At 44.2% G+C, this 20,664-nt stretch overlaps 1 protein-coding gene across 1 annotated transcript in view; it reads left to right on the top strand.

Moving 5' to 3' along the window:
• Positions 1 to 17,105, top strand: part of LOC123762657 (bile salt-activated lipase) — a 97,260-nt gene extending 80,155 nt beyond the window's left edge. Inside the window, exons 5-11 of the mRNA XM_069332320.1 lie at positions 4,091 to 4,263; positions 6,035 to 6,218; positions 9,771 to 9,964; positions 10,273 to 10,408; positions 14,455 to 14,590; positions 15,651 to 15,761; positions 16,809 to 17,105. Of these exons, the coding sequence (XP_069188421.1) occupies positions 4,091 to 4,263; positions 6,035 to 6,218; positions 9,771 to 9,964; positions 10,273 to 10,408; positions 14,455 to 14,590; positions 15,651 to 15,761; positions 16,809 to 16,980 (1,106 nt within the window). The 3' untranslated portion in view covers positions 16,981 to 17,105. The remainder of the gene's footprint in view (positions 1 to 4,090; positions 4,264 to 6,034; positions 6,219 to 9,770; positions 9,965 to 10,272; positions 10,409 to 14,454; positions 14,591 to 15,650; positions 15,762 to 16,808) is intronic.
• Positions 17,106 to 20,664: the final 3,559 nt, after the last annotated feature.

The following is a 20,664-nucleotide window of genomic DNA, read 5'->3' as shown; positions in this document are numbered from 1 at the left end:
GGTCCTTTCCCTGTCTTATCTTTTGGCCGAATTGTTATCTCTGCAGTACTGCGTCGAGATCTTCAGAGCAGGTAGGCTTCTCTACAGATTTTCTTCCATCTTCAGTTATTTATGACATCCAAAGATGATGATTTTATTTAAAGCTGCTCCCTGGCTTTTCATCCACTTGATGTGATCCACACATTCCCTCATCAGCTTCATCTACACTCAAACACCGCCCAGCTCAGCTCTCAGCGCCATCAGTTCCCAGACTAGTCTCGTCCACATCTTCAATAAGCCAATAATACCATGTAGCAAGAGCACTAACTAGGCTCGGTGTGTGTGTGTGTGTGTGTGTGTGTGTGTGTGTGTGTGTGTGTGTGTGTGTGTGTGTGTGTGTGTGTGTGTGTGTGTGTGTGTGTGTGTGTGTCTCAACCAGCCGACTTCTCATGCTCCCGCAGCCTCATATCATCAGTACGTCAACAACTTCTCAGAACTCCAGGTAGTCGGATTACCATCCACACGCTAATTACCTAACTCTCAAGAACATATACGAGCTTCAAGAAAGTTGATAGGATCAGCAGACTTGTAGATGTCACTACTGCTCAGCTTCAAGTTCAAGGACGTTTACCAAAACAATAAAATACATCTCATAAGGATAGAGTAGCTTAGGCTATTTCTTCCCTCTTCTACTTCAAGTCCTTCAAGGGGCGCACAATTCCAGTGAGTACAAGAACAAAAATCACATTTAATATTGCAGGTTAATATAGTAAGCACAGCATTTAAGTGTTACACTCTTGCGGCAAAGTGTATTAGTACTCTGTATATTAGTATATTAGTATTATAGTATTATAAGTATATTATTATAAGTATTATAATATAGTATAGTATTATAAGTATATTAGTATCCTAAGTATTTTGTCTATCATACCATTATCACACATTCAAACAATTGGATGTGGTACACTACTGCTGCTCAGCTTGACCTGGCAACACTGGAGGAGAGGAGGAATGGCAGGGGGGCTTGATAATGATAATGATTCCGCGAGCGCTTTGTCATGGGTTCGCATCCTGGCCGGGGAGGATTTACTGGGCGCAAATCCTTAATTGTAGCCTCTGTTTAATTCAACAGTAAAATGGGTACTTGGTTGTAACAACGATTCTTCGCGGCAGGGATCGTATTCCAGGGACCTGCCCGAAACGCTACGCGTACTAGTGGCTGTACAAGAATGTAACAACTCTTGTATATATCTCAAAAAAAAACAGCAATCTAAGCAAACTTTGACAAAATGAACAAAGAAGCAATGATCCAATCCAGGAACAGCAGAACGTGGGTCATACGAGAAAACTAGTTTAATGAGTTGCAGAAAATTCAGAAAGAAGTTGGAATTAAGTGTTATCAATAGAGGAGTGGGTTAGTTAAGACCAAAACTGATTGAAGCAAATTTTATACACAGTTTTAAAGGTTAATATGACAAGAAAAGCAGGAGAAGAGTGCTAATGGATTAAACAACAAAATGTTTGAAAGACGGGGCTAGGAACTCATGCTGGGCCCTGCACTCACATTTAGGCGAGTACATGTAGGAGAGTACAGAGTGCAAGCATCACTCGTGGCCACGCCCCCCCCCCCCTCTCTCTCTCTCTCTCTCTCACTTGGGCAAACACTTCAGTTTTCACGAGGTTGTGTACCAAGTATTTCTACACCTCGGAGCGCGAATTAGCTGTCTAGTTCAGTGGGTGGCACAACTGGCGTCGCCATGAAGATGCCACTAACGTCCCCGTGCAAGTGTGCCACTGACAACGGTGAATATTTTAAAGGAAAAACAACTTCCGCCTCATTTTCCTTTCCTGGATCTCGATATTTTTCCTGTTACTGACATTCACGCGTTTCGACCAACTCTTATGGCTTGGGCGAGAGTGGCGGCCGAGTACGAAACACCAGGGTAAGGCCGGTGCCGAAGGCGGTGTCGTGGCCAAGGATGGAGACACTACCGTTCACCACCAGCAGACGGGCCACCTCTTTAGTCTTGACCTAATTAACGCGTGAGTCATTATGGGAAAACGGAATTCCAGTTTTGACATGGTACCTGCACACGTGCGCTGCTTCTGGCTGTGGCAGGTATTGAACCCCAGGTGAGACTGGCGCCACGGCTGCCTGCGAAGGTGCCTTACACCCCCCCCCCCCAACTCTACTTATTTGTAACTTGTGAAATATTATTAACTGGTAAGTTATCAATCTTCAATTTCTTACGTAAAGGGATCCTCTCGCCCTATATTTTTATAATTTTTAAGGCGTTTATAATTAGTTCCACCGAGGGAAATATTATTGACGTTCACAAGCACGGGTAGAAATATTCAAATTAGACAATTATTCAATAAAACGTTTATGTAGGGTGAGGATTAAAGCCCCCACCACCACCACCTAAACGACCACTCCTACCACCACTGCAACCCGTATGACAATCATCTCTGCCACCACTGTCACCACCACTACCACCACTACCACTACCACCACGGGTTAATAAGGAATGAGAGGAGTGGACCAACATGGAAATAGCCCACCCTACTACACCTGCACTGGAGCGTTATAAAAGTTAAAGAATCAGAGGACACCTGTCAACAAAAATATGGAACATGAACAGCAGCAACGACAAAGAAAGTGACAGTGGTCAATCAAAACAAACCCCGGAAGGCCCAGGGAGAACTAAGACAAACAAACACGCGGGACCGACACGAAGACAAAAGGCGACTAAAGTGGCCAGGGGAGCAAGGCCAGAGATGTTAGCAGCTGGAGATTTTAATCACAGAGATACAGACTGTATAGCAAAGGATCTCCACACGGGGTGATGAGACATGGCCAGCAAAACTGGTGAACGCAATGGACAAGAACTACTTGAAGTGTTATATCATAGAGCCTGCAAGAGGAAGTGGGACAACCCACCAGCAGCACTGAACTCGGTGTGTACTCGCAATAAGGCACATGCCAAGAACATAGTCTGAATCTTCATACCAGTCAGTCAAGACATAGCAATAATGTCAAAAAATCAAAATAGAATTTCAAAATGGACTGAAAATTTTAAGATGCAGTTCACTGCTGACAAACGAAGAGAGCCAAGCCTTAGAAAAGAAAACAGAGGAACTAGATATCAGATAAAATAACAGTGAAGTTGCGAAATCAGTTTATAAAGAGATTCTTGGAGTCATGATTATCATGACCAGTAAGAAGCGAGACTGTACCGACCAGGCACATTGCTCAAGGGTTGAGATAAAATCATATGTACACATATGCAAATCGGCAAAATTAATTGAAGTTCGTCTGTTAAAGGTTTTAACAGACTTGATTGATTAATTAAGATTATGCCACTCAAGTGGCACGGGGTCGAGTAGCCCACAATTTAACAGACGTTCATACAGAGCGTATGAAACAGGTTTCAAGTTTTCAGACTTTACGATGACTCGAATGATATATACAATATATACAATAAGCAGTCTCCGTGGTGTAGTGGTAAGACACTCGCCTGGCGTTCCGCGAGCGCTATGTCATGGGTTCGCATCCTGGCCGGGGAGGATTTACTGGGCCCAATTCCTTAACTGTAGCCTCTGTTTAACGCAACAGTAAAATGTGTACTTGGATGAAAAAACGATTCTTCGCGGCAGGGGATCGTATTCCAGGGACCTGCCCGAAACGCTACGCGTACTAGTGGTTGTACAAGAATGTAACAACTCTTGTATATATCTCAAAAAAAAAAAAAAAAAAAAAAAAAAAAAAAAAAATATTAGTAGTAGGCATCCTGCAGTCTTGGGAGAGTATAGAGTTACGCTCTGGTTGCTGAGGCTGGAGAGTCCTCACCAGGGTGCAAAGTCAAGGGTAGGTTGATATGGATAAGCTGTTACCCATGCAGCAGGACCTCCTTCCTACCCTCTCCACGTTGCTGAAATTGTCCAATATTTATATTATATTTTCTTAAATAAAGAAAAAAAATGGAAAGGCTACCTGTGTTGGCTTGGAGGGTTGTGATGATCTTGATAATTACCTTATTAAACTTAATTGTTTATTAATCGTGTATTCCGGTGTTTCTTTTACTAATTGTGACTTATGTGACCTCCGCAGGGCTGTTCACGCGGGCGGTGGCCATGTCTGGGTGCTCGCTGGCCCCGTGGTCCCTCCAGGCGCGCCCACACCACTTCGCCCAGAAGCTGGCGGGAGACGTGGGATGTCCACAGACCCCGTCTCAAGACCTGGTGGACTGTCTCAGGCTCACTGACGCCCACACCATCAACCAGGTAGTTTGCCACGACCATCCATCAGCCAGGTAGTTTGCCACGACCACACCATCAACCAGGTAGTTTGCCACGACCACACCATCAACCAGGTAGTTTGCCACGACCACACCATCAACCAGGTAGTTTGTCACGACCACACCATCAACCAGGTAGTTTGTCACGACCACACCATCAACCAGGTAGTTTGCCACGACCACACCATCAACCAGGTAGTTTGCCACGACCACACCATCAACCAGGTAGCTTGCTACGCCCACACCATCAACCAGGTAGTTTGCCACGACCACACCATCAACCAGGTAGTTTGTCACGCCCACCGTCGACCAGGTAGTTTGCCACGACCACACCATCAGCCAGGTAGTTTGCCACGACCACACCATCAACCAGGTAGTTTGCCACGACCACACCATCAACCAGGTAGTTTGTCACGCCCACACCATCAACCAGGTAGTTTGCCACGACCACACCATCAGCCAGGTAGTTTGTCACGACCACACCATCAACCAGGTAGTTTGCCACGACCACACCATCAACCAGGTAGTTTGCCACGACCACACCATCAACCAGGTAGTTTGTCACGCCCACACCGTCGACCAGGTAGTTTGCCACGACCACACCATCAACCAGGTAGTTTGTCACGCCCACACCATCAACCAGGTAGTTTGTCACGCCTACACCGTCGACCAAGTAAGTTTGCCACGCCCACACCATCAACCAGGAAGCTTGCTACGCCTAAACCGTCGACCAAGTAAGTTTGCCACGCCCACACCATCAACCAGGAAGCTTGCTACGCCTACACCGTCGACCAAGTAAGTTTGCCACGCCCACACCATCAACCAGGAAGCTTGCTACGCCTACACCGTCGACCAAGTAAGTTTGCCACGCCCACACCATCAACCAGGAAGCTTGCTACGCCTACACCGTCGACCAAGTAAGTTTGCCACGCCCACATAATTGTGAGTAACCAGTGAGTCTACTCACAGAGTTGGTGATAAGCTTCTAGTTCCTCCTGTCCGGAAATTGTATCCTTAGTTATGCATAAACTCGCAACTAGTGATAAGCTGAGAATTTCAAAACAACATAGATAAAGCATATTTATTGATATCCGGAAGGACTCGGGACATTTGGCGCGTTTCTGAGCGGGTCCTTGTGATCCTTGGGGGTCCACAGGGGTGTCCCAAAACCCCCCCCCCCCCTAGTACTTCAGGGGTGCCAACAATGCTAAGGACTCCAAGGTCTCCGATGACCCCCACGGACATCAGAGACCCAAGGGACAACAGGGACCCCCCCTGAGACACCATGAGACTTCAGGGACCGTAGGAACCCTATGGACCCCTAGGATTGCAAGGATTCTAGGGACCCCAGGGACCCCAGGAACCGCACTGAACGACTGCAGTTTGACATGAAGCGCACTCCAGATATTTCGGGAAATTTTAAAAAATCAATCAATACCCGCGCCAAACAAAACTTTCCCTGAATTGTTTGACTTTATACTAATTACTTCCGGGTGTTGTGTTGAGGTTGGTGGTGGCGGCCCTCTGTGGACGTCTGGCGTCTCAGAGGACTCTCTTGCTCCCAGAATTATTGAACTTTATTTGTAGATTTTTTACGTTTAAAGTCGTGTATTGCGTTGGTCAAGCTGGGTGCTGTCACCCAGGTCACGGGTCAAGCTGGGTGCTGTCACCCAGGTCACGGGTCAAGCTGGGTGATGTCACCCAGGTCACGGGTGAGACAGACAATTCATGGTGTGAATCTGATGCTCCTCCGGCAGGTATACGAGAAGAACAACGTACAGGACGGGTTATGGCTGGCCTTCGCCCCAGTGGTGGAGGGCGACCTGCCGGGCGTGTTCCTGCCGAAGGCCCCGAGGAGAGTGCTGGAGGAGGGCCTGGTGCCCGCCACGCCTCTCATCATGACCCTCACCAGGGATGAAGTTTCCATCTGGTTCAGGAAAAGTAAGTGCCCGCCACGACACTGTTTGCACACGTCCCAGGCTCAACACAGCTCTCAGTGAGACACAATCCAGCTCTCAGTAGCACAGCTCTCAGTGAGACACAACCCAGCTCTCAGTAGCACAGCTCTCAGTGAGACACAACCCAGCTCTCAGTAATACAAGATGACAATGAAGACAACACTCAATGGCGTAGCCTACTAGGTAAAAATGTACTGCCTAGCAAAGCCTAACTAACACGACACTCTCACAGTATAAGTAAACTTACTAAAGACCAGGATCAAATAAACACAATTCTTCCATATTGAATTCTTACTTAAAAGAAAAATATAGCGAGAAATAGTCTCTCATAAAACATATCGAAGTAAATGTAAAGAGCATTTTAAATATAAGCCATTTGCAGCTTATATTTAAGCTGTAAATGTAAACAGCTGTAAGCTGTTTACCATAACCAAGCTATGAATAAGGTTAATTGTTTTAAATTAGTTTTAACTTATAATATACACATTCATATTATATATATATATATATATATATATATATATATATATATATATATATATATATATTATATATAATATATATATATATATATATATATATAATATATATATATATATATATATATATATATATATATATATATATATATATATACATATATAGCCTATACTTGCATAAACCACAAGTGAAGATTAACAATCTTTGGACAACACCCACCAGTGGGCCTCGAATCCAGAAAGCACAACTACCTTCCAGTAGCTGCCATAACTAATACGCTTACTAGTTATGCGTACTAGTTATGGCAGCTACTGGAAGGTAGTTGTGCTTTCTGGGTTCGAGGCCCACTGGTGGGTGTTGTCCAAAGATTGATATATATATATATATATATATATATATATATATATATATATATATATATATATATATATATATATATATATATATATATATATATATATATATTATTAAATATGACCGAAAAAGTAAGATTAATAATTCTAACACGAATTTTCTCAATCTTTCGTACATTACGCTTCACTGTTGGAGGTAAATAAAAAATCACTTCTCCAAAATTCATTTTTATTTCTAGTCTGACGCGACACGGGCGCGTTTCGTAAAACTTATTACATTTTCAAAGACTTCACAAATACACAACTGATTAGAACTTACGTATCTCTGCTATTATATCTACATTTGAGTGAGGTGGGAGGGATGATGTGGCATATAGTGATGTGGCATTAACACAAGACAGAACATGAGGGGATATTAATAGGGTATTAAAAGTATCAACACAAGACAGAACAGAAACAATGGGTATTGAATAGAAGTGTTTGTAGAAAGCCTATTGGTCCATATTTCTTGATGCTTCTATATTGGAGCGGAGTCTTGAGGTGGGTAGAATATAGTTGTGCAATAATTGGCTGTTGATTGCTGGTGTTGACTTCTTGATGTGTAGTGCCTCGCAAACGTCAAGCCGCCTGCTATCGCTGTATCTATCGATGATTTCTGTGTTGTTTACTAGGATTTCTCTGGCGATGGTTTGGTTATGGGAAGAGATTATATGTTCCTTAATGGAGCCCTGTTGCTTATGCATCGTTAAACGCCTAGAAAGAGATGTTGTTGTCTTGCCTATATACTGTTTTTTTTGGAGCTTACAGTCCCCAAGTGGGCATTTGAAGGCATAGACGACGTTAGTCTCTTTTAAAGCGTTCTGTTTTGTGTCTGGAGAGTTTCTCATGAGTAGGCTGGCCGTTTTGGCTGACTCATGAGAAACTCTCCAGACACAAAACAGAACGCTTTAAAAGAGACTAACGTCGTCTATGCCTTCAAATGCCCACTTGGGGACTGTAAGCTCCAAAAAACCCAGTATATAGGCAAGACAACAACATCTCTTTCTAGGCGTTTAACGATGCATAAGCAACAGGGCTCCATTAAGGAACATATAATCTCTTCCCATAACCAAACCATCGCCAGAGAAATCCTAGTAAACAACACAGAAATCATCGATAGATACAGCGATAGCAGGCGGCTTGACGTTTGCGAGGCACTACACATCAAGAAGTCAACACCAGCAATCAACAGCCAATTATTGCACAACTATATTCTACCCACCTCAAGACTCCGCTCCAATATAGAAGCATCAAGAAATATGGACCAATAGGCTTTCTACAAACACTTCTATTCAATACCCATTGTTTCTGTTCTGTCTTGTGTTGATACTTTTAATACCCTATTAATATCCCCTCATGTTCTGTCTTGTGTTAATGCCACATCACTATATGCCACATCATCCCTCCCACCTCACTCAAATGTAGATATAATAGCAGAGATACGTAAGTTCTAATCAGTTGTGTATTTGTGAAGTCTTTGAAAATGTAATAAGTTTTACGAAACGCGCCCGTGTCGCGTCAGACTAGAAATAAAAATGAATTTTGGAGAAGTGATTTTTGATTTACCTCCAACAGTGAAGCGTAATGTACGAAAGATTGAGAAAATTCGTGTTAGAATTATTAATCTTACTTTTTCGGTCATATTTAATAATATATGTCTACAGGAAAGACTGCTACCAAAATATACTAATATATATATATATATATATATATATATATATATATATATATATATATATATATATATATATATATATATATATATATATATATATATATATATATATATGTCGTACCTAGTAGCCAGAACGCACTTCTCAGCCTACTATGCAAGGCCCGATTTGTCTAATTAGCCTAGTTTTCATGAATTAATTGTTTTTCGACTACCTAACCTAACCTATCTTTTTCGGCTACCTAACCTAACCTGACCTATAAAGATAGGTTAGGTTAGGTTAGGTAGGGTTGGTTAGGTTCGGTCATATATCTACGTTAATTTTAACTCCAATAAAAAAAATTGACCTCATACATAATTAAATAGGTAGCTTTATCATTTCATAAGAAAAAAATTTGAGAAAATATATTAATTCATGAAAACTTGGCTTATTAGGCAAATCGGGCCTTGCATAGTAGGCTGAGAAGTGCGTTCTGGCTACTAGGTACGACATATATATATATATATATATATATATATATATATATATATATATATATATATATATATATATATATATATATATATATATATATATATATATACATATATATATTCTATACGAATTTTAATCGTTATACCTGTACCCGCAATTCTTTTAATTCTGTGGTGTTTTTTATTCACATTTCATGATATTTGCAGTAAAAATCGCTGATGTCATCATATGTCATCCGGGGATCATTTAAAAAGCTTCAACACATTTGGTAGGTCCGTGCGATCCAAGCTGACTCAGAGGGTCGATAGAATGTCTCATTGGACAAAATTAATACACAATTTTGGCTACTTAAATAAGGTCTTATTGCAGTTAGGAAGCTGCTCATATTCACAGGACAGATAGAGTAATAGGCTGCTGCTACTCCTGCAGCCTAGGTTCGAATACTTGAGACGGTCATTCACTGAATTGCTGAATATATGTATACTTTCATGCATTTAGAACACTTGTTTGGTCCAGGAAGCAACCATATCAGCCTAAGCGACGCAGAGAACTGGATAGACATGTTAATGCAACAGAAGTTCCCCGAGCTGGAGCCGCTGCCCCTGGCGGCCGTGATGCACGCCGTCAGAGCCTCCTACCTCTACCGTCACGGCTACTACAACACGCCTACAGTCCGGCACCCCATGGTACCCATCAAGGTCATGGCCGAGGTATGACCCCTCCACCTAGGTGGCACAACAATAACACATAAACTTTACATACTCGCATTTTGTCTTAATTTTAACAGTATCGCATTCGTTATTGTATTAAAGTTAACAATGTTTGTAGGATTCGAGACTTAGAAACTGTCCATTGACATCATTTTTCTAGTTCCTTATTTGGTTTTATAATATTCTGGTTTATATCACACGATGAAGCTGTCTCTGCTGGTTCAGCCCGTGCCTCATAAACCGCTTGAACTATTCAATCTGACACATTTTAGCTAGTTATTGACTGATCTTAACTAACCTGTTTACAGTTGATCTCTGACCTTGGTCTGCGGGTGCCGTGTGTGGAGGAGGCGGGGCTGCTGAGTCGCTGGACCAACCTCTACTTCGCTGAGTTCTCCTACTCCTCTCCGGACGATGTGCGCGTAGGCGACCAGAAGTGGATAGGTGAGCCAGTGCTGGTGGTGAGAAATAAATAGGTGAACACAATCGACTTGATAATGGTCCAGGGCGGACCGAAACGTCATCGTCTCTTCATCTTCTGGTGTGTGGTCTGGTCATGAACAAGTGACTCAGCGTAAGCGATCAGAGGAGGAGAGGCGAGTCAGGCCAGGAAGCTCATGAACGTTGCATTAGCAATATTAAATATGACCAACGTCACGCTTTGTCTAAGCTTGACATCTTTATTGCAGAAAAGCATAAAGGAAATGCAGTTATGACAACAATATTTCCCTAGTAACTGGTCAATCCTATAAGGTGAACTTGGGAAGGTTCATACATTCGTAGAGTCTCCAAGCCAACACAGGTAGTGGTTTTTGTCTTTACTTAAAACAACAATAAATACAGTTAAAAAGTAAGGTACCGAAGCACCAGAACAGTGTCATAACACCACGGGATTTATCACCAATAACAAGCAGCATACTAAAATAATAAACAAGACACCAAACCCAAACAGAAAGTTACAAACACCAAAACAGAAGTTATCCCGCACCAGTGTAATACATGCACACGCACCACGGCACAACTCCATGCACACATAAAGGGAACAAAACAACAAGGAAACACACGGAAAAGAAAGAGAAACAGAAGTACATAACGACAGGAACATACATAATGGACCCTAATACACAGAGGCCGCTACCACCCACCAAAATGAAGAAAGCAATTACAAGCAGGCAATTAAGGGGAAGCCTTCAACCCCCAAACATTCATTCAATCACAACCAAACTGAACAAATAAAGGGGGAAACAGGGTTCAAAGGAAAGGCCAGACACGAGACCTACTTTAACAATATATAATAAAACAGATGGAACCCAGCACACAACACATACACAGAACAATGGTCACAAGCAAGGTTAGGGAGACACCCCTGAACCTTGCTACAAGACACGCAAGCACAGTATGCCCATATATAAACACTAGGGGTCGACAAGCATATAGGCAACAAATGAAATTACAAACAAACACAAAGTAACATACAATGATAAAACCCAAGGGAACTATAAGTACTCCCAACACTGGGGCGCCTCACAGCTGGGTGGACAGCGCTTCGGATTCGTAGTCCTGAGGTTCCGGGTTTGATCCCCGGTGGAGGCGGAGTCAAATGGGCAAAATGTTTCTTTTACCCTCATGCCTCTGTTACCTAGCAGTAAATAGGTACCTGGGAGTTAGACAGCTGCTACGGGCTGCTTCTTGGGGGTGGAGGCCTGGTCGAGGACCGGGCCGCGGGGACACCAAGCCCCGAAATCATATCAAGATAACCTCAAGATGGAAAACAAGTACACAAGGAAATATAAAACCCGCATCTCCAACACAACCGAGGGACCCGACCCGATTAGTACCAACCAGCCACCAGCGGCATGGCTGAAAAGGCCGGAGCCTCTCCTAATTGTACCATTCTTCCCCTATGGAGTGGGGCTCCACCGACGGGGAAACCCCTTGACGAGGGGCAATAGATCTCTCTTTCCAACTCCAATCGCAAATCATGCCCACTACCACCAGGATCAACAACCCCCCACCTCGGTCCACTGGGGGAGCTCACAGGCAGAATCCGGCACGGGAGCCATCTTACCCCGCCCCTGCTCCTCCACCATCACCACCTCATCCACCCCACCCTCATCCTCTATAGGCTCCAAAGTGTCCGTACCACCAAGGGACCATGGCCTGGCAATGCCCTTCCTGCGTTTTTGGACGCCATCATCGTTTCTGCCGAGGGACCATCTCAGCCGGACGCAACTATCCAGTAGGCGTCGAGGGGAATACACCCCCTCCATCGGAGAGGCAGCTGGAAACGCCTCTTGAGTCAAGGGGAAAACCCCCACGTCCAGAGACCCCACAGGCGGAGCAAGTGCACCAGAACCGTTCTCCAAAGCAGACAGGGACGTCTCCTGGGGAGTCGGTACCACCACAACAGCAGGCGGCACACTGTGAATCTCCACAGTCGGCACCACACAAAACCCAGTAGTCAGGGGCCTCATCCACACACACCGGCCGGTCGGCAGCCCCTGGTTGCACGGGGCACTCCACTGGCTCCGCACAAGCTACCAGGATACTCACACAGCCAGGCACAACGTCTGTCAGACTGGACACCATCACCAACCACCACCAACATATAATAAACTCGCACCACGGCACAACTCCATGCACACATAAAGGGAACAAAACAACAAGGAAATATGGAAAAAGAAAGAGAAACAGAAGTACATAAAGACAGGAACATACATACCACCACCTCTGCAGAATCCTCCTGGGTTTGGAGGGGCGGAAAATCACCCTCCCGAAAGATTTTGACGTAAGCAGCCGCCTCCACGGAGCAAGCTGCCGCCAGATGACCCTGTAAGCCACACCGATGACAGGAACGGAGCTGACCTGAATACAAATATCCGAGCGTAAAACCCATCAGAGAAAACGAAGACGGTATATCCCACGTCAGGAACATCGTCAGCGTTCTGGTGCTCGTTCAATTGCATATGGAGCACCTCCACTAGCGCTATACCAAGCGCTGTATGGTCAACTTACTTTGAAAACTCGAGTTCTGCCGAAGACGTCTGCTTAAGAGGAGGCACAGATGATTCCATCGTAAAGCAAAAGTACCCTGTACAAGCAGGGAACCACATAGGACACAGGACCGACACCCAACCAGCGACTTCACACTTGGGTTGTTAACTGGGAGCAACACCTGAGCATGTCCGCTCCCTCTGGCGACCAGCCAGCGAATCCCCCGCATGTAGGTGTCGCTCAAAGAAGGAGACGCCATCATCGAAACTACCACTTAAACAAGAAGACGCCATCTTCGATTGTTTACTGTGATTTAATTTACATTTAGCTCTGCACATATTGCTAATACTTCTAGAACATGTAATTATATATGTCACAGTTTTCTTCTACTCAACTCTAGCAATATTACTAAATGTAACTTTGTGAAATTATTCCTCGCAAAATTTATGATGTCTTCACGTGCATTAAAAAAGTGATCGTGTTCCCCGTTTTCTGACAACAACTTTCTTTTACTGGTAAAGGCCTGCTAAATATACTTGCATTACCTTAAGTAGTCTGTGATTGGCCAAACGTCATTATTGATTTCGTTTATCTGTTTGCTTAAGTACGCACTAGTTAAGAAATTGTTCCATTAGGCTCTGCTGAGTTTGTTTACCAGCTGACTCTGCTGACGCTGTAGGCCAGCTGATTCTGCTGACACTGTGAACCAGCTGGCTCTGATGAGTTTGTTTACAAGCTGACTGCTGAGGCTGTGTACCAGCTGGTCCTGCTGTCTCTGTGTACCACCTGGCTCTGCTGAGTCTGTGTACCACCTGGCTCTAGGAGTCTGTGTACCACCTGGCTCTGCTGAGTCTGTGTACCAGCTGGCTCTAGGAGTCTGTGTACCACCTGGCTCTAGGAGTCTGTGTACCACCTGGCTCTAGGAGTCTGTGTACCAGCTGGCTCTAGGAGTCTGTGTACTAGCTGTTTCGGCTGAGTTGGTGCACCAGCTGGCTCTACAGAGACTGTACCAGCTGGTTCTGCTAAGTCTGTGTATCTGCCGGCTCTAATGAATTTTCAACACAGCAAAGGAAGGAGCTTTTTTAAACATCTATTAATATTAAATGAGACTTATCTAAACTTTGTTTCTGCTGCAAGAAGATTCTCTGGCGCATCTCCAGTTCAATTATTTACTTGTCTCTCCCACGTTTGAGTAAGATCTTCAAAGTTTCTTCATCTCCACACTATGTTCTAGCCCACTCTAAAGTAAGCCAACAGACACAGTGTTTACTTTAAAGACTCATGTTTAAATGAAAACAATCTACCTGATACCTTTACTGTGATTTTAACGCCGTTTCGAACGTTTAGAACAAGATTGCGGCCTTTTCCATTTTCTATACTATCTCTACCGATAACCTCAGCATTTCCTGATACATTTTTAGGTAGGATTACGGAGTAACCATATCGCCGTTTTTGGATACGTATTCATCAGGTTGATGGTGTCTCGATACTTGCAGGATCGTACCATGAGAGCGACCTGCAGTTCATGTTTGGCCAACCATTTCTGGGTTTGGTCAACACCCTACGAGGCCCACACGACCGCTCCGTCGCCACCACCATCATGAGGCTCTTCGTCTCCTTTGCCCACACCGGGTATGTAAACTGGTCTCCTTTACGTCACGCTGGGTACGTTAACTGGCCTCCTTAAGGTTACACCGACTGCGTGTAAACTGGTTTCCCTAACGTGACGTTTGGGAGACCAGTTTACATACATAGTGTGATATAATGGGGGCAGCTTATATTCCCGGCGTAACGTTAGAGGGACCAATTTACATACCTTTACATTACCCTGGGTATGTAAACTGGTCTTCCTTACATCATGCTGGGTATGTAAACTGGTCTTCCCTACATCATGCTTGGTATGTAAACTGGTCTTCCCTACATCATGCTGGGTATGTAAACTGGTCTTCCCTACATCATGCTTGGTATGTAAACTGGTCTTCCCTACATCATGCTGGGTATGTAAACTAGTCTCCCCAAAGTTATGCTGGGTATTTTCATATTCTTCTATTCTCGTCTGACTTTTATGATCTCTGGAATTTTGCAGATCTGAGTCACCACTATTTTTTCTCCTACTGAAATTATCCCTACAACACATTCTGTCTTACTATTTTCCTAATCACTAGTAATCTCTTCAAAAGTCTTGTTTCTTTTGACTAGCAGTGACCCTGCTAGTCAAAACTAGCAGGGTCATGCACCCCTCTGTTTACCTTACCTCTGTCCTACGCTATATTCTCAGGGTGCGATGTATAGTCATATTGGCTTAGTGCTCTCTCCTCATAATTATTATTATTATTAGTGGTAATATTATATTGGTGAACGTTTCAGTTTCTACTATTCCTATTGCATCAGGGTTCATATATTCATTGTTATTCTGCCCAGTATTGACAACTCCAAAGCTTGGGTAGGGGTTCAGGGTAGGGTGTGGCTTAGAAGGCAGGGGAGAGTATGGGAGAGGGGAAATGGAAGGTAGTGGGGAAACTGGAGGAAGGTTACTGGGGTAAGTGATGGAGGGGAAGGAACAGCGAGTGGGTGATGTTGGTATGGGATGGGACGTGATTTAGAATAGTATATATATAATGTGTGTGTGTGTGTGTAAGAGAGAGAGAGAAAGAGAGCCTGAGTAATGTTCCTGACGTTGATGATCTCTCAGCAGCGTGCCGGAGATGCGAGGACTAGAGTGGCCGGTTTACAACCAGAGCCACCTGGTCCACCTGGAGATGAGTGACAGCCTCTCGCTCAGCAACAACCTCGTCCTCCACAGGTGACTCCTAACTCTCTCTCTCAATGATGCTTTCATACTTGAACAGTTCCCTCCCTCTCCTCCTCCTCCTCCTCGCCACACTTCTCACGTCTACTCACTGAGAAGTGTTTACTGCTCACTTTACTATTACAACCCTTCCTCTATATTATAATATACATTATATTATAATACATAATACATAATGTATTCATTATTCATAATGAAACTATAAATACATAACATAAACGAATACATTATACATACAACGAAACTATACATAATGTATTCATTATACATAATGAAACTACAATCCCGCCGCTCATATATAACAACTGTGGGGGACATGTGTACAAATAACGGACTGGGGCACCCAAGCAATCTATTAACACAAGCTGATAATGGTTGTGATAATAATAGACCTGTGCTAATTGGAGTATAGTCCTAGAAAATTGTCAGAGACGTGACCTAGGATGAATTGATAGCAATTTCGATGGATGAAATGGTTTTGCTCCTCAGTGAAGGAGGAGTTAGTTTAACTTAATGACTAATTGGTCGATGGATAAAAGTTATTGGACGGGACGGGGCGGGAGGTGGTGGCCGGCCCGCTGTTGACAGTCGCCGTCTCCACCCTGGCGTGTTCCGGCTGCCAAACCCCACCACATTAAACCCCAACCAGTCCAACATTACCCTCTCCGTTGTCTTTTGAATCTGACCAGAAAATACCAATTATGTGTTAACTTCATGTGTTCAATATATTCGTGAAGATTTCGATCAACTTTTCTTGCTCGTTACGACTCTCTTCTGTCGTAGCGTCTATGTTGTCTCTTGTTTCCTGAGTATATAAGCACACATAGGCCTGAGATATGTAATCTTAGGTCTGTGCAGTACATAAATATGCACATACTAGGTCTAGGAGAGATTATTTTCTTGTTTTCTCGTGATCTCTGAAATACAGAGAGTACATAATGTGGAGTTTGTTGGGCGCCTCAGAACATATTGTGTACGTATGCTGTCACACTATACACACACCCCGCCCCACATGTCTGACCAGGTCTACCCCGCCCACAGGCTGTGCTTCTGGCAACGGTTCATCCCCCTCATGACAGCGTGGCCAATGAAGGCCCCGAAGGACAAGAGCAGCATGTCGCCGCCCATCACCACGCCCACGCCCACACTGCTCGTCCTCCTCCTGCTGCTGCTGCTGCTGCTGCTGCCACTTCTTCACCATGCTCGGACCTAGAGCACCACCACCAAGTCATACCCCCCAATCGCCCTACACCCACTACCTACCTCCACTATCCTCACCCATCTTGTTACATTTATATAAATTTTATCTTATTGATCAATTTTGTAGTAACTATAGACAGAGACGATATATATATATATATATATATATATATATATATATATATATATATATATATATAACTATATATATATATATATATATATATATATATATATATATATATATATATATATACATATTGTATGTATGTATGGTAATAGATACATTATTCTCACATCATTAACTTCATAACTTCACGTCACAGTCTTCTCAGCCATCTCATAAGACAATGGAAGATAGTATGAGGCTACAAGATGACCTACACAAACTGAAGGAATAGTCCAACAAATGGCTACTAAAGTTCAACCCAAGTAAATGTAAGGTAATGAAACTAGGCGGAGGAAACAAGAGGCCAGACACAGCATACCGAATGGGAGACGAAGTCCTCCTCAAAACGGACAGAGAGAAAGATCAAGGAGTTGATGTGAGACTGTCTCTTGAAGCCACATCAAAAGAATATCATCAGCAGCGTATGCGAGGCTGGCTAACATCAGAACTGCCTTTAGAAACTTGTGTAAGGAATAATTTAGAACCTTGTAAACCACATACGTAGGACCAATCCTGGAGTATGCTGCTCCAGCATGAAGTCCATATCTTTTCAAGCACAAGACGAAGCTGGAGAAGGTTCAAAGGTATGCCATTAGACTAGTCCCGGAACTAAGAGGTATGAGTTACGAGGAATGGCTGCACGAATTGTACCTCTCATCGCTGTAAGACAGAAGAGTTCGGGAAGACATGATCACCACATACAAAATTCTCAGGGGAATTGACAGGGTAGATAAGGACAGATTATTTAACACGGGTGGTACTCGCACATAGGGACACAGGTGGAAGCTGAGTACCCAAATGAACCACAGAGATGCCAGAAAGAACTGTTTCAATGTCAGTGTAGTTAATAAATGTAGTGCATTAGGCAGTGATGTGGTGGAGGCAGTTCATATACATAGTTTCAAATGTAGATATGATAGAGTTCAATGAGCTTAGGAACCTGTACACCAGTACATTGACAAAAGAGAGCCGAAGGTCAACCTCCGCAAGCACAACTAGGTGAGTACAAGTGATCGGGGCCGTCTAGCCCACTTGTAGGCATTAACAACCTATGTCTTACAGACATCTTTAAGACACATAGTGTGCATCTTCTGAACACTGGAAGGAACAGGTGGTAATACCTGTAGGAGGTGCTGCAGAGAGGGCAAGTTGAGATGGTTCACCACTCATTTAGGGCACCATTCATGTGCTTGTTTCCAATTAGCAACCAAGGAGAGCGGCCCCCCTCACCTCCCAATCTTGAGGTTATCTTGAGATGATTTCAGGGCTTTATTGTCCCCGCGGCCCGGTCCTCGACCAGGCCTCCACCCCCAGGAAGCAGCCCGTGACAGCTGACTAACACTCAGGTACCTATTTTACTGCTAGGTAACAGGGGCATCAGGGTGAAAGAAACTGTGCCCATTGTTTCTCGCCGGCGGACCACAGGATCACAAGTGCAGCGTGCTGTCCGCTCGGCCGACCGGCTCCCAGATCCCTCAAGCAGTGACCAAACCTGGGACAAGGTTGGGTAATTACGTGAGGTCAGCAGCCCTCTCCGCCCCCAGAGAGGCCTCGTGCATAACAGGAAGTCTGGGGTCACAGGGGATTAGACCCAGGCAGGGGACTTGAGATGACTGGTGGCCCCCCACTACTGGGTGGTGGGGCGCCTGCCACCTGGGCCACGAGGACACAGTTACCTTACTGGAGGACTTTGTGACTCGAATATTATTTACAGGTAACAATAGATGCATATGAGAGAGTGAGTGTGTGTGTGTGTGTATTTACTATTTGTGTCTGCAAAATCGAGCTATTAGCTCTAGGGCCCCGCTTTTCTAACCAATCTATTTTTCCTCTATTATATCTACTACATATATTTCTCTCTAACACACTCACACATACACACATCTCCGGGAAGCAGCCCGTAGCAGCTGTCTAACTCCCAGGTGCCTATTTACTGCTAGGTGAACAGAGCATCAGGGTGAAAGAAACTGCCCATTTGTTTCTGCCGTCGCCGGGGATCGATCCCCGGTGCCTAGGACTACAAATCCGGAGCGCTGTCCACTCAGCCACCAGACCTGGCCCATAATGTGTGTGTGTATGTATCCTCAGAAGCGAAACGTGTCCCGGTTGATTGATGAAGATTAAGTCACCCAAAAGGTGGCACGGGCATGAATAGCCCGTAAGTGGTGGCCCTTTTGAGCCATTACCAGTATCAAGAGCTGATACTGGAGATGTGTGGAGGTGCGACTACACCCTGCGTGACGGGAGATGTCTCCCGTGAATGTGTTAGGTGTGTCCCGGTTGATTGATTGATGAACATTAAGCCACCACAAGAGGCGGCACGGGCATGAGTAGCCCCGTAGGTGGCAGATGTTTGGAGTGAATGTGACCTTGGTGGTGTAACATCTTGAAGTGTGTGTGTGGCGTCACATGGCCCGAAAGTGTCCAGGTCTGGTACTGTACACAGTTAGCACTTAGCACGAAGTCGCTCAGTAGTGTTGCTGTTGTGGGAATATGTTGCTAATATTTACAAGTGTTCAGTTGTGCCCTGGATGGCTAGTGTAATGGCCAACGTCTCTCGTTAAGGGGTCACGCGGATGTACAGTTGGTTTCGTTCTAGATTCACAATCGGGAATTCCGGGTTCGAATTCTGAGTAAGATAAAAGTGATTGGGCGCGTTTCCTATCACCTAATGCCTCTGTTCATCTAGCAGTAACTAGGTACCCATGAGTAGTCAGCCTTGTGTGGCTGCAACCTGGGGAGGGTCAGTAATTCAACCATGGGAGGACTGCGATATAAGCCTAATATGTATATATATAAACACTTGCTGCCTGTCCTCCGACTCATTGATTAAAAATAATTATTCTGTAAGTGAAATTGAAATTGAAACTAAAATAAGTTTATTGAGGTAAAATACACACAAAGGGATGAGGTAGCTCAAGCTATTCTCACCCCGTTCAGTACATCGTGTTAATACATACATATACACACATCACAAACAATAAACATATTACCAAACATTCTGAGAGATAAACATATACATTTCCTGTAAGCGAACATACCGCCATAATAGCATGTACAACACTTCCTGATGGCAATATGTCCCGTTGGGTTGTTCATCCTGTCAGAACGAGAGACCAAAGGTTGAAGTTGGAAACACATAATGTAGAGAGATGTACAGCATTATTCGTATACAGTGAGAACGGAAAAAGTTATCACAATTCACAGTTTCAATAGACAGTATGACAGAGCACTGAAAAGTCAACAGGTATAACTGCTCCTAACATAATTATGAGGCGGGGCTATAGAGCTGGATCTCCCCCCCCCCCTCCTTCCTCGTCCTTAGAGAGCTATTTAAGCATAACTAGGTAAGCACCAGTTGATGAAGATCGACAGGCGGGGTCCAAGAGCAAAAGCTCTACCCTCTCACCCTCCACAAGCACTATCATACTACGAGTGGCTCATCTTCATCATTTTCCAGGAAGGGGTTCCCATGTACATACCCCTGTGACATTCCTTCCCCATGATCCTTACGGCGGTGTATGGTGG

The sequence above is a fragment of the Procambarus clarkii genome, chromosome 27 (assembly GCF_040958095.1).
Source record: "Procambarus clarkii isolate CNS0578487 chromosome 27, FALCON_Pclarkii_2.0, whole genome shotgun sequence".
Classification (NCBI taxonomy): Eukaryota; Metazoa; Arthropoda; class Malacostraca; order Decapoda; family Cambaridae; genus Procambarus; species Procambarus clarkii.
The sequence above is the reverse complement of the archived record's forward strand: the minus strand, read 5'-3'. Positions and strand labels throughout refer to the sequence as shown.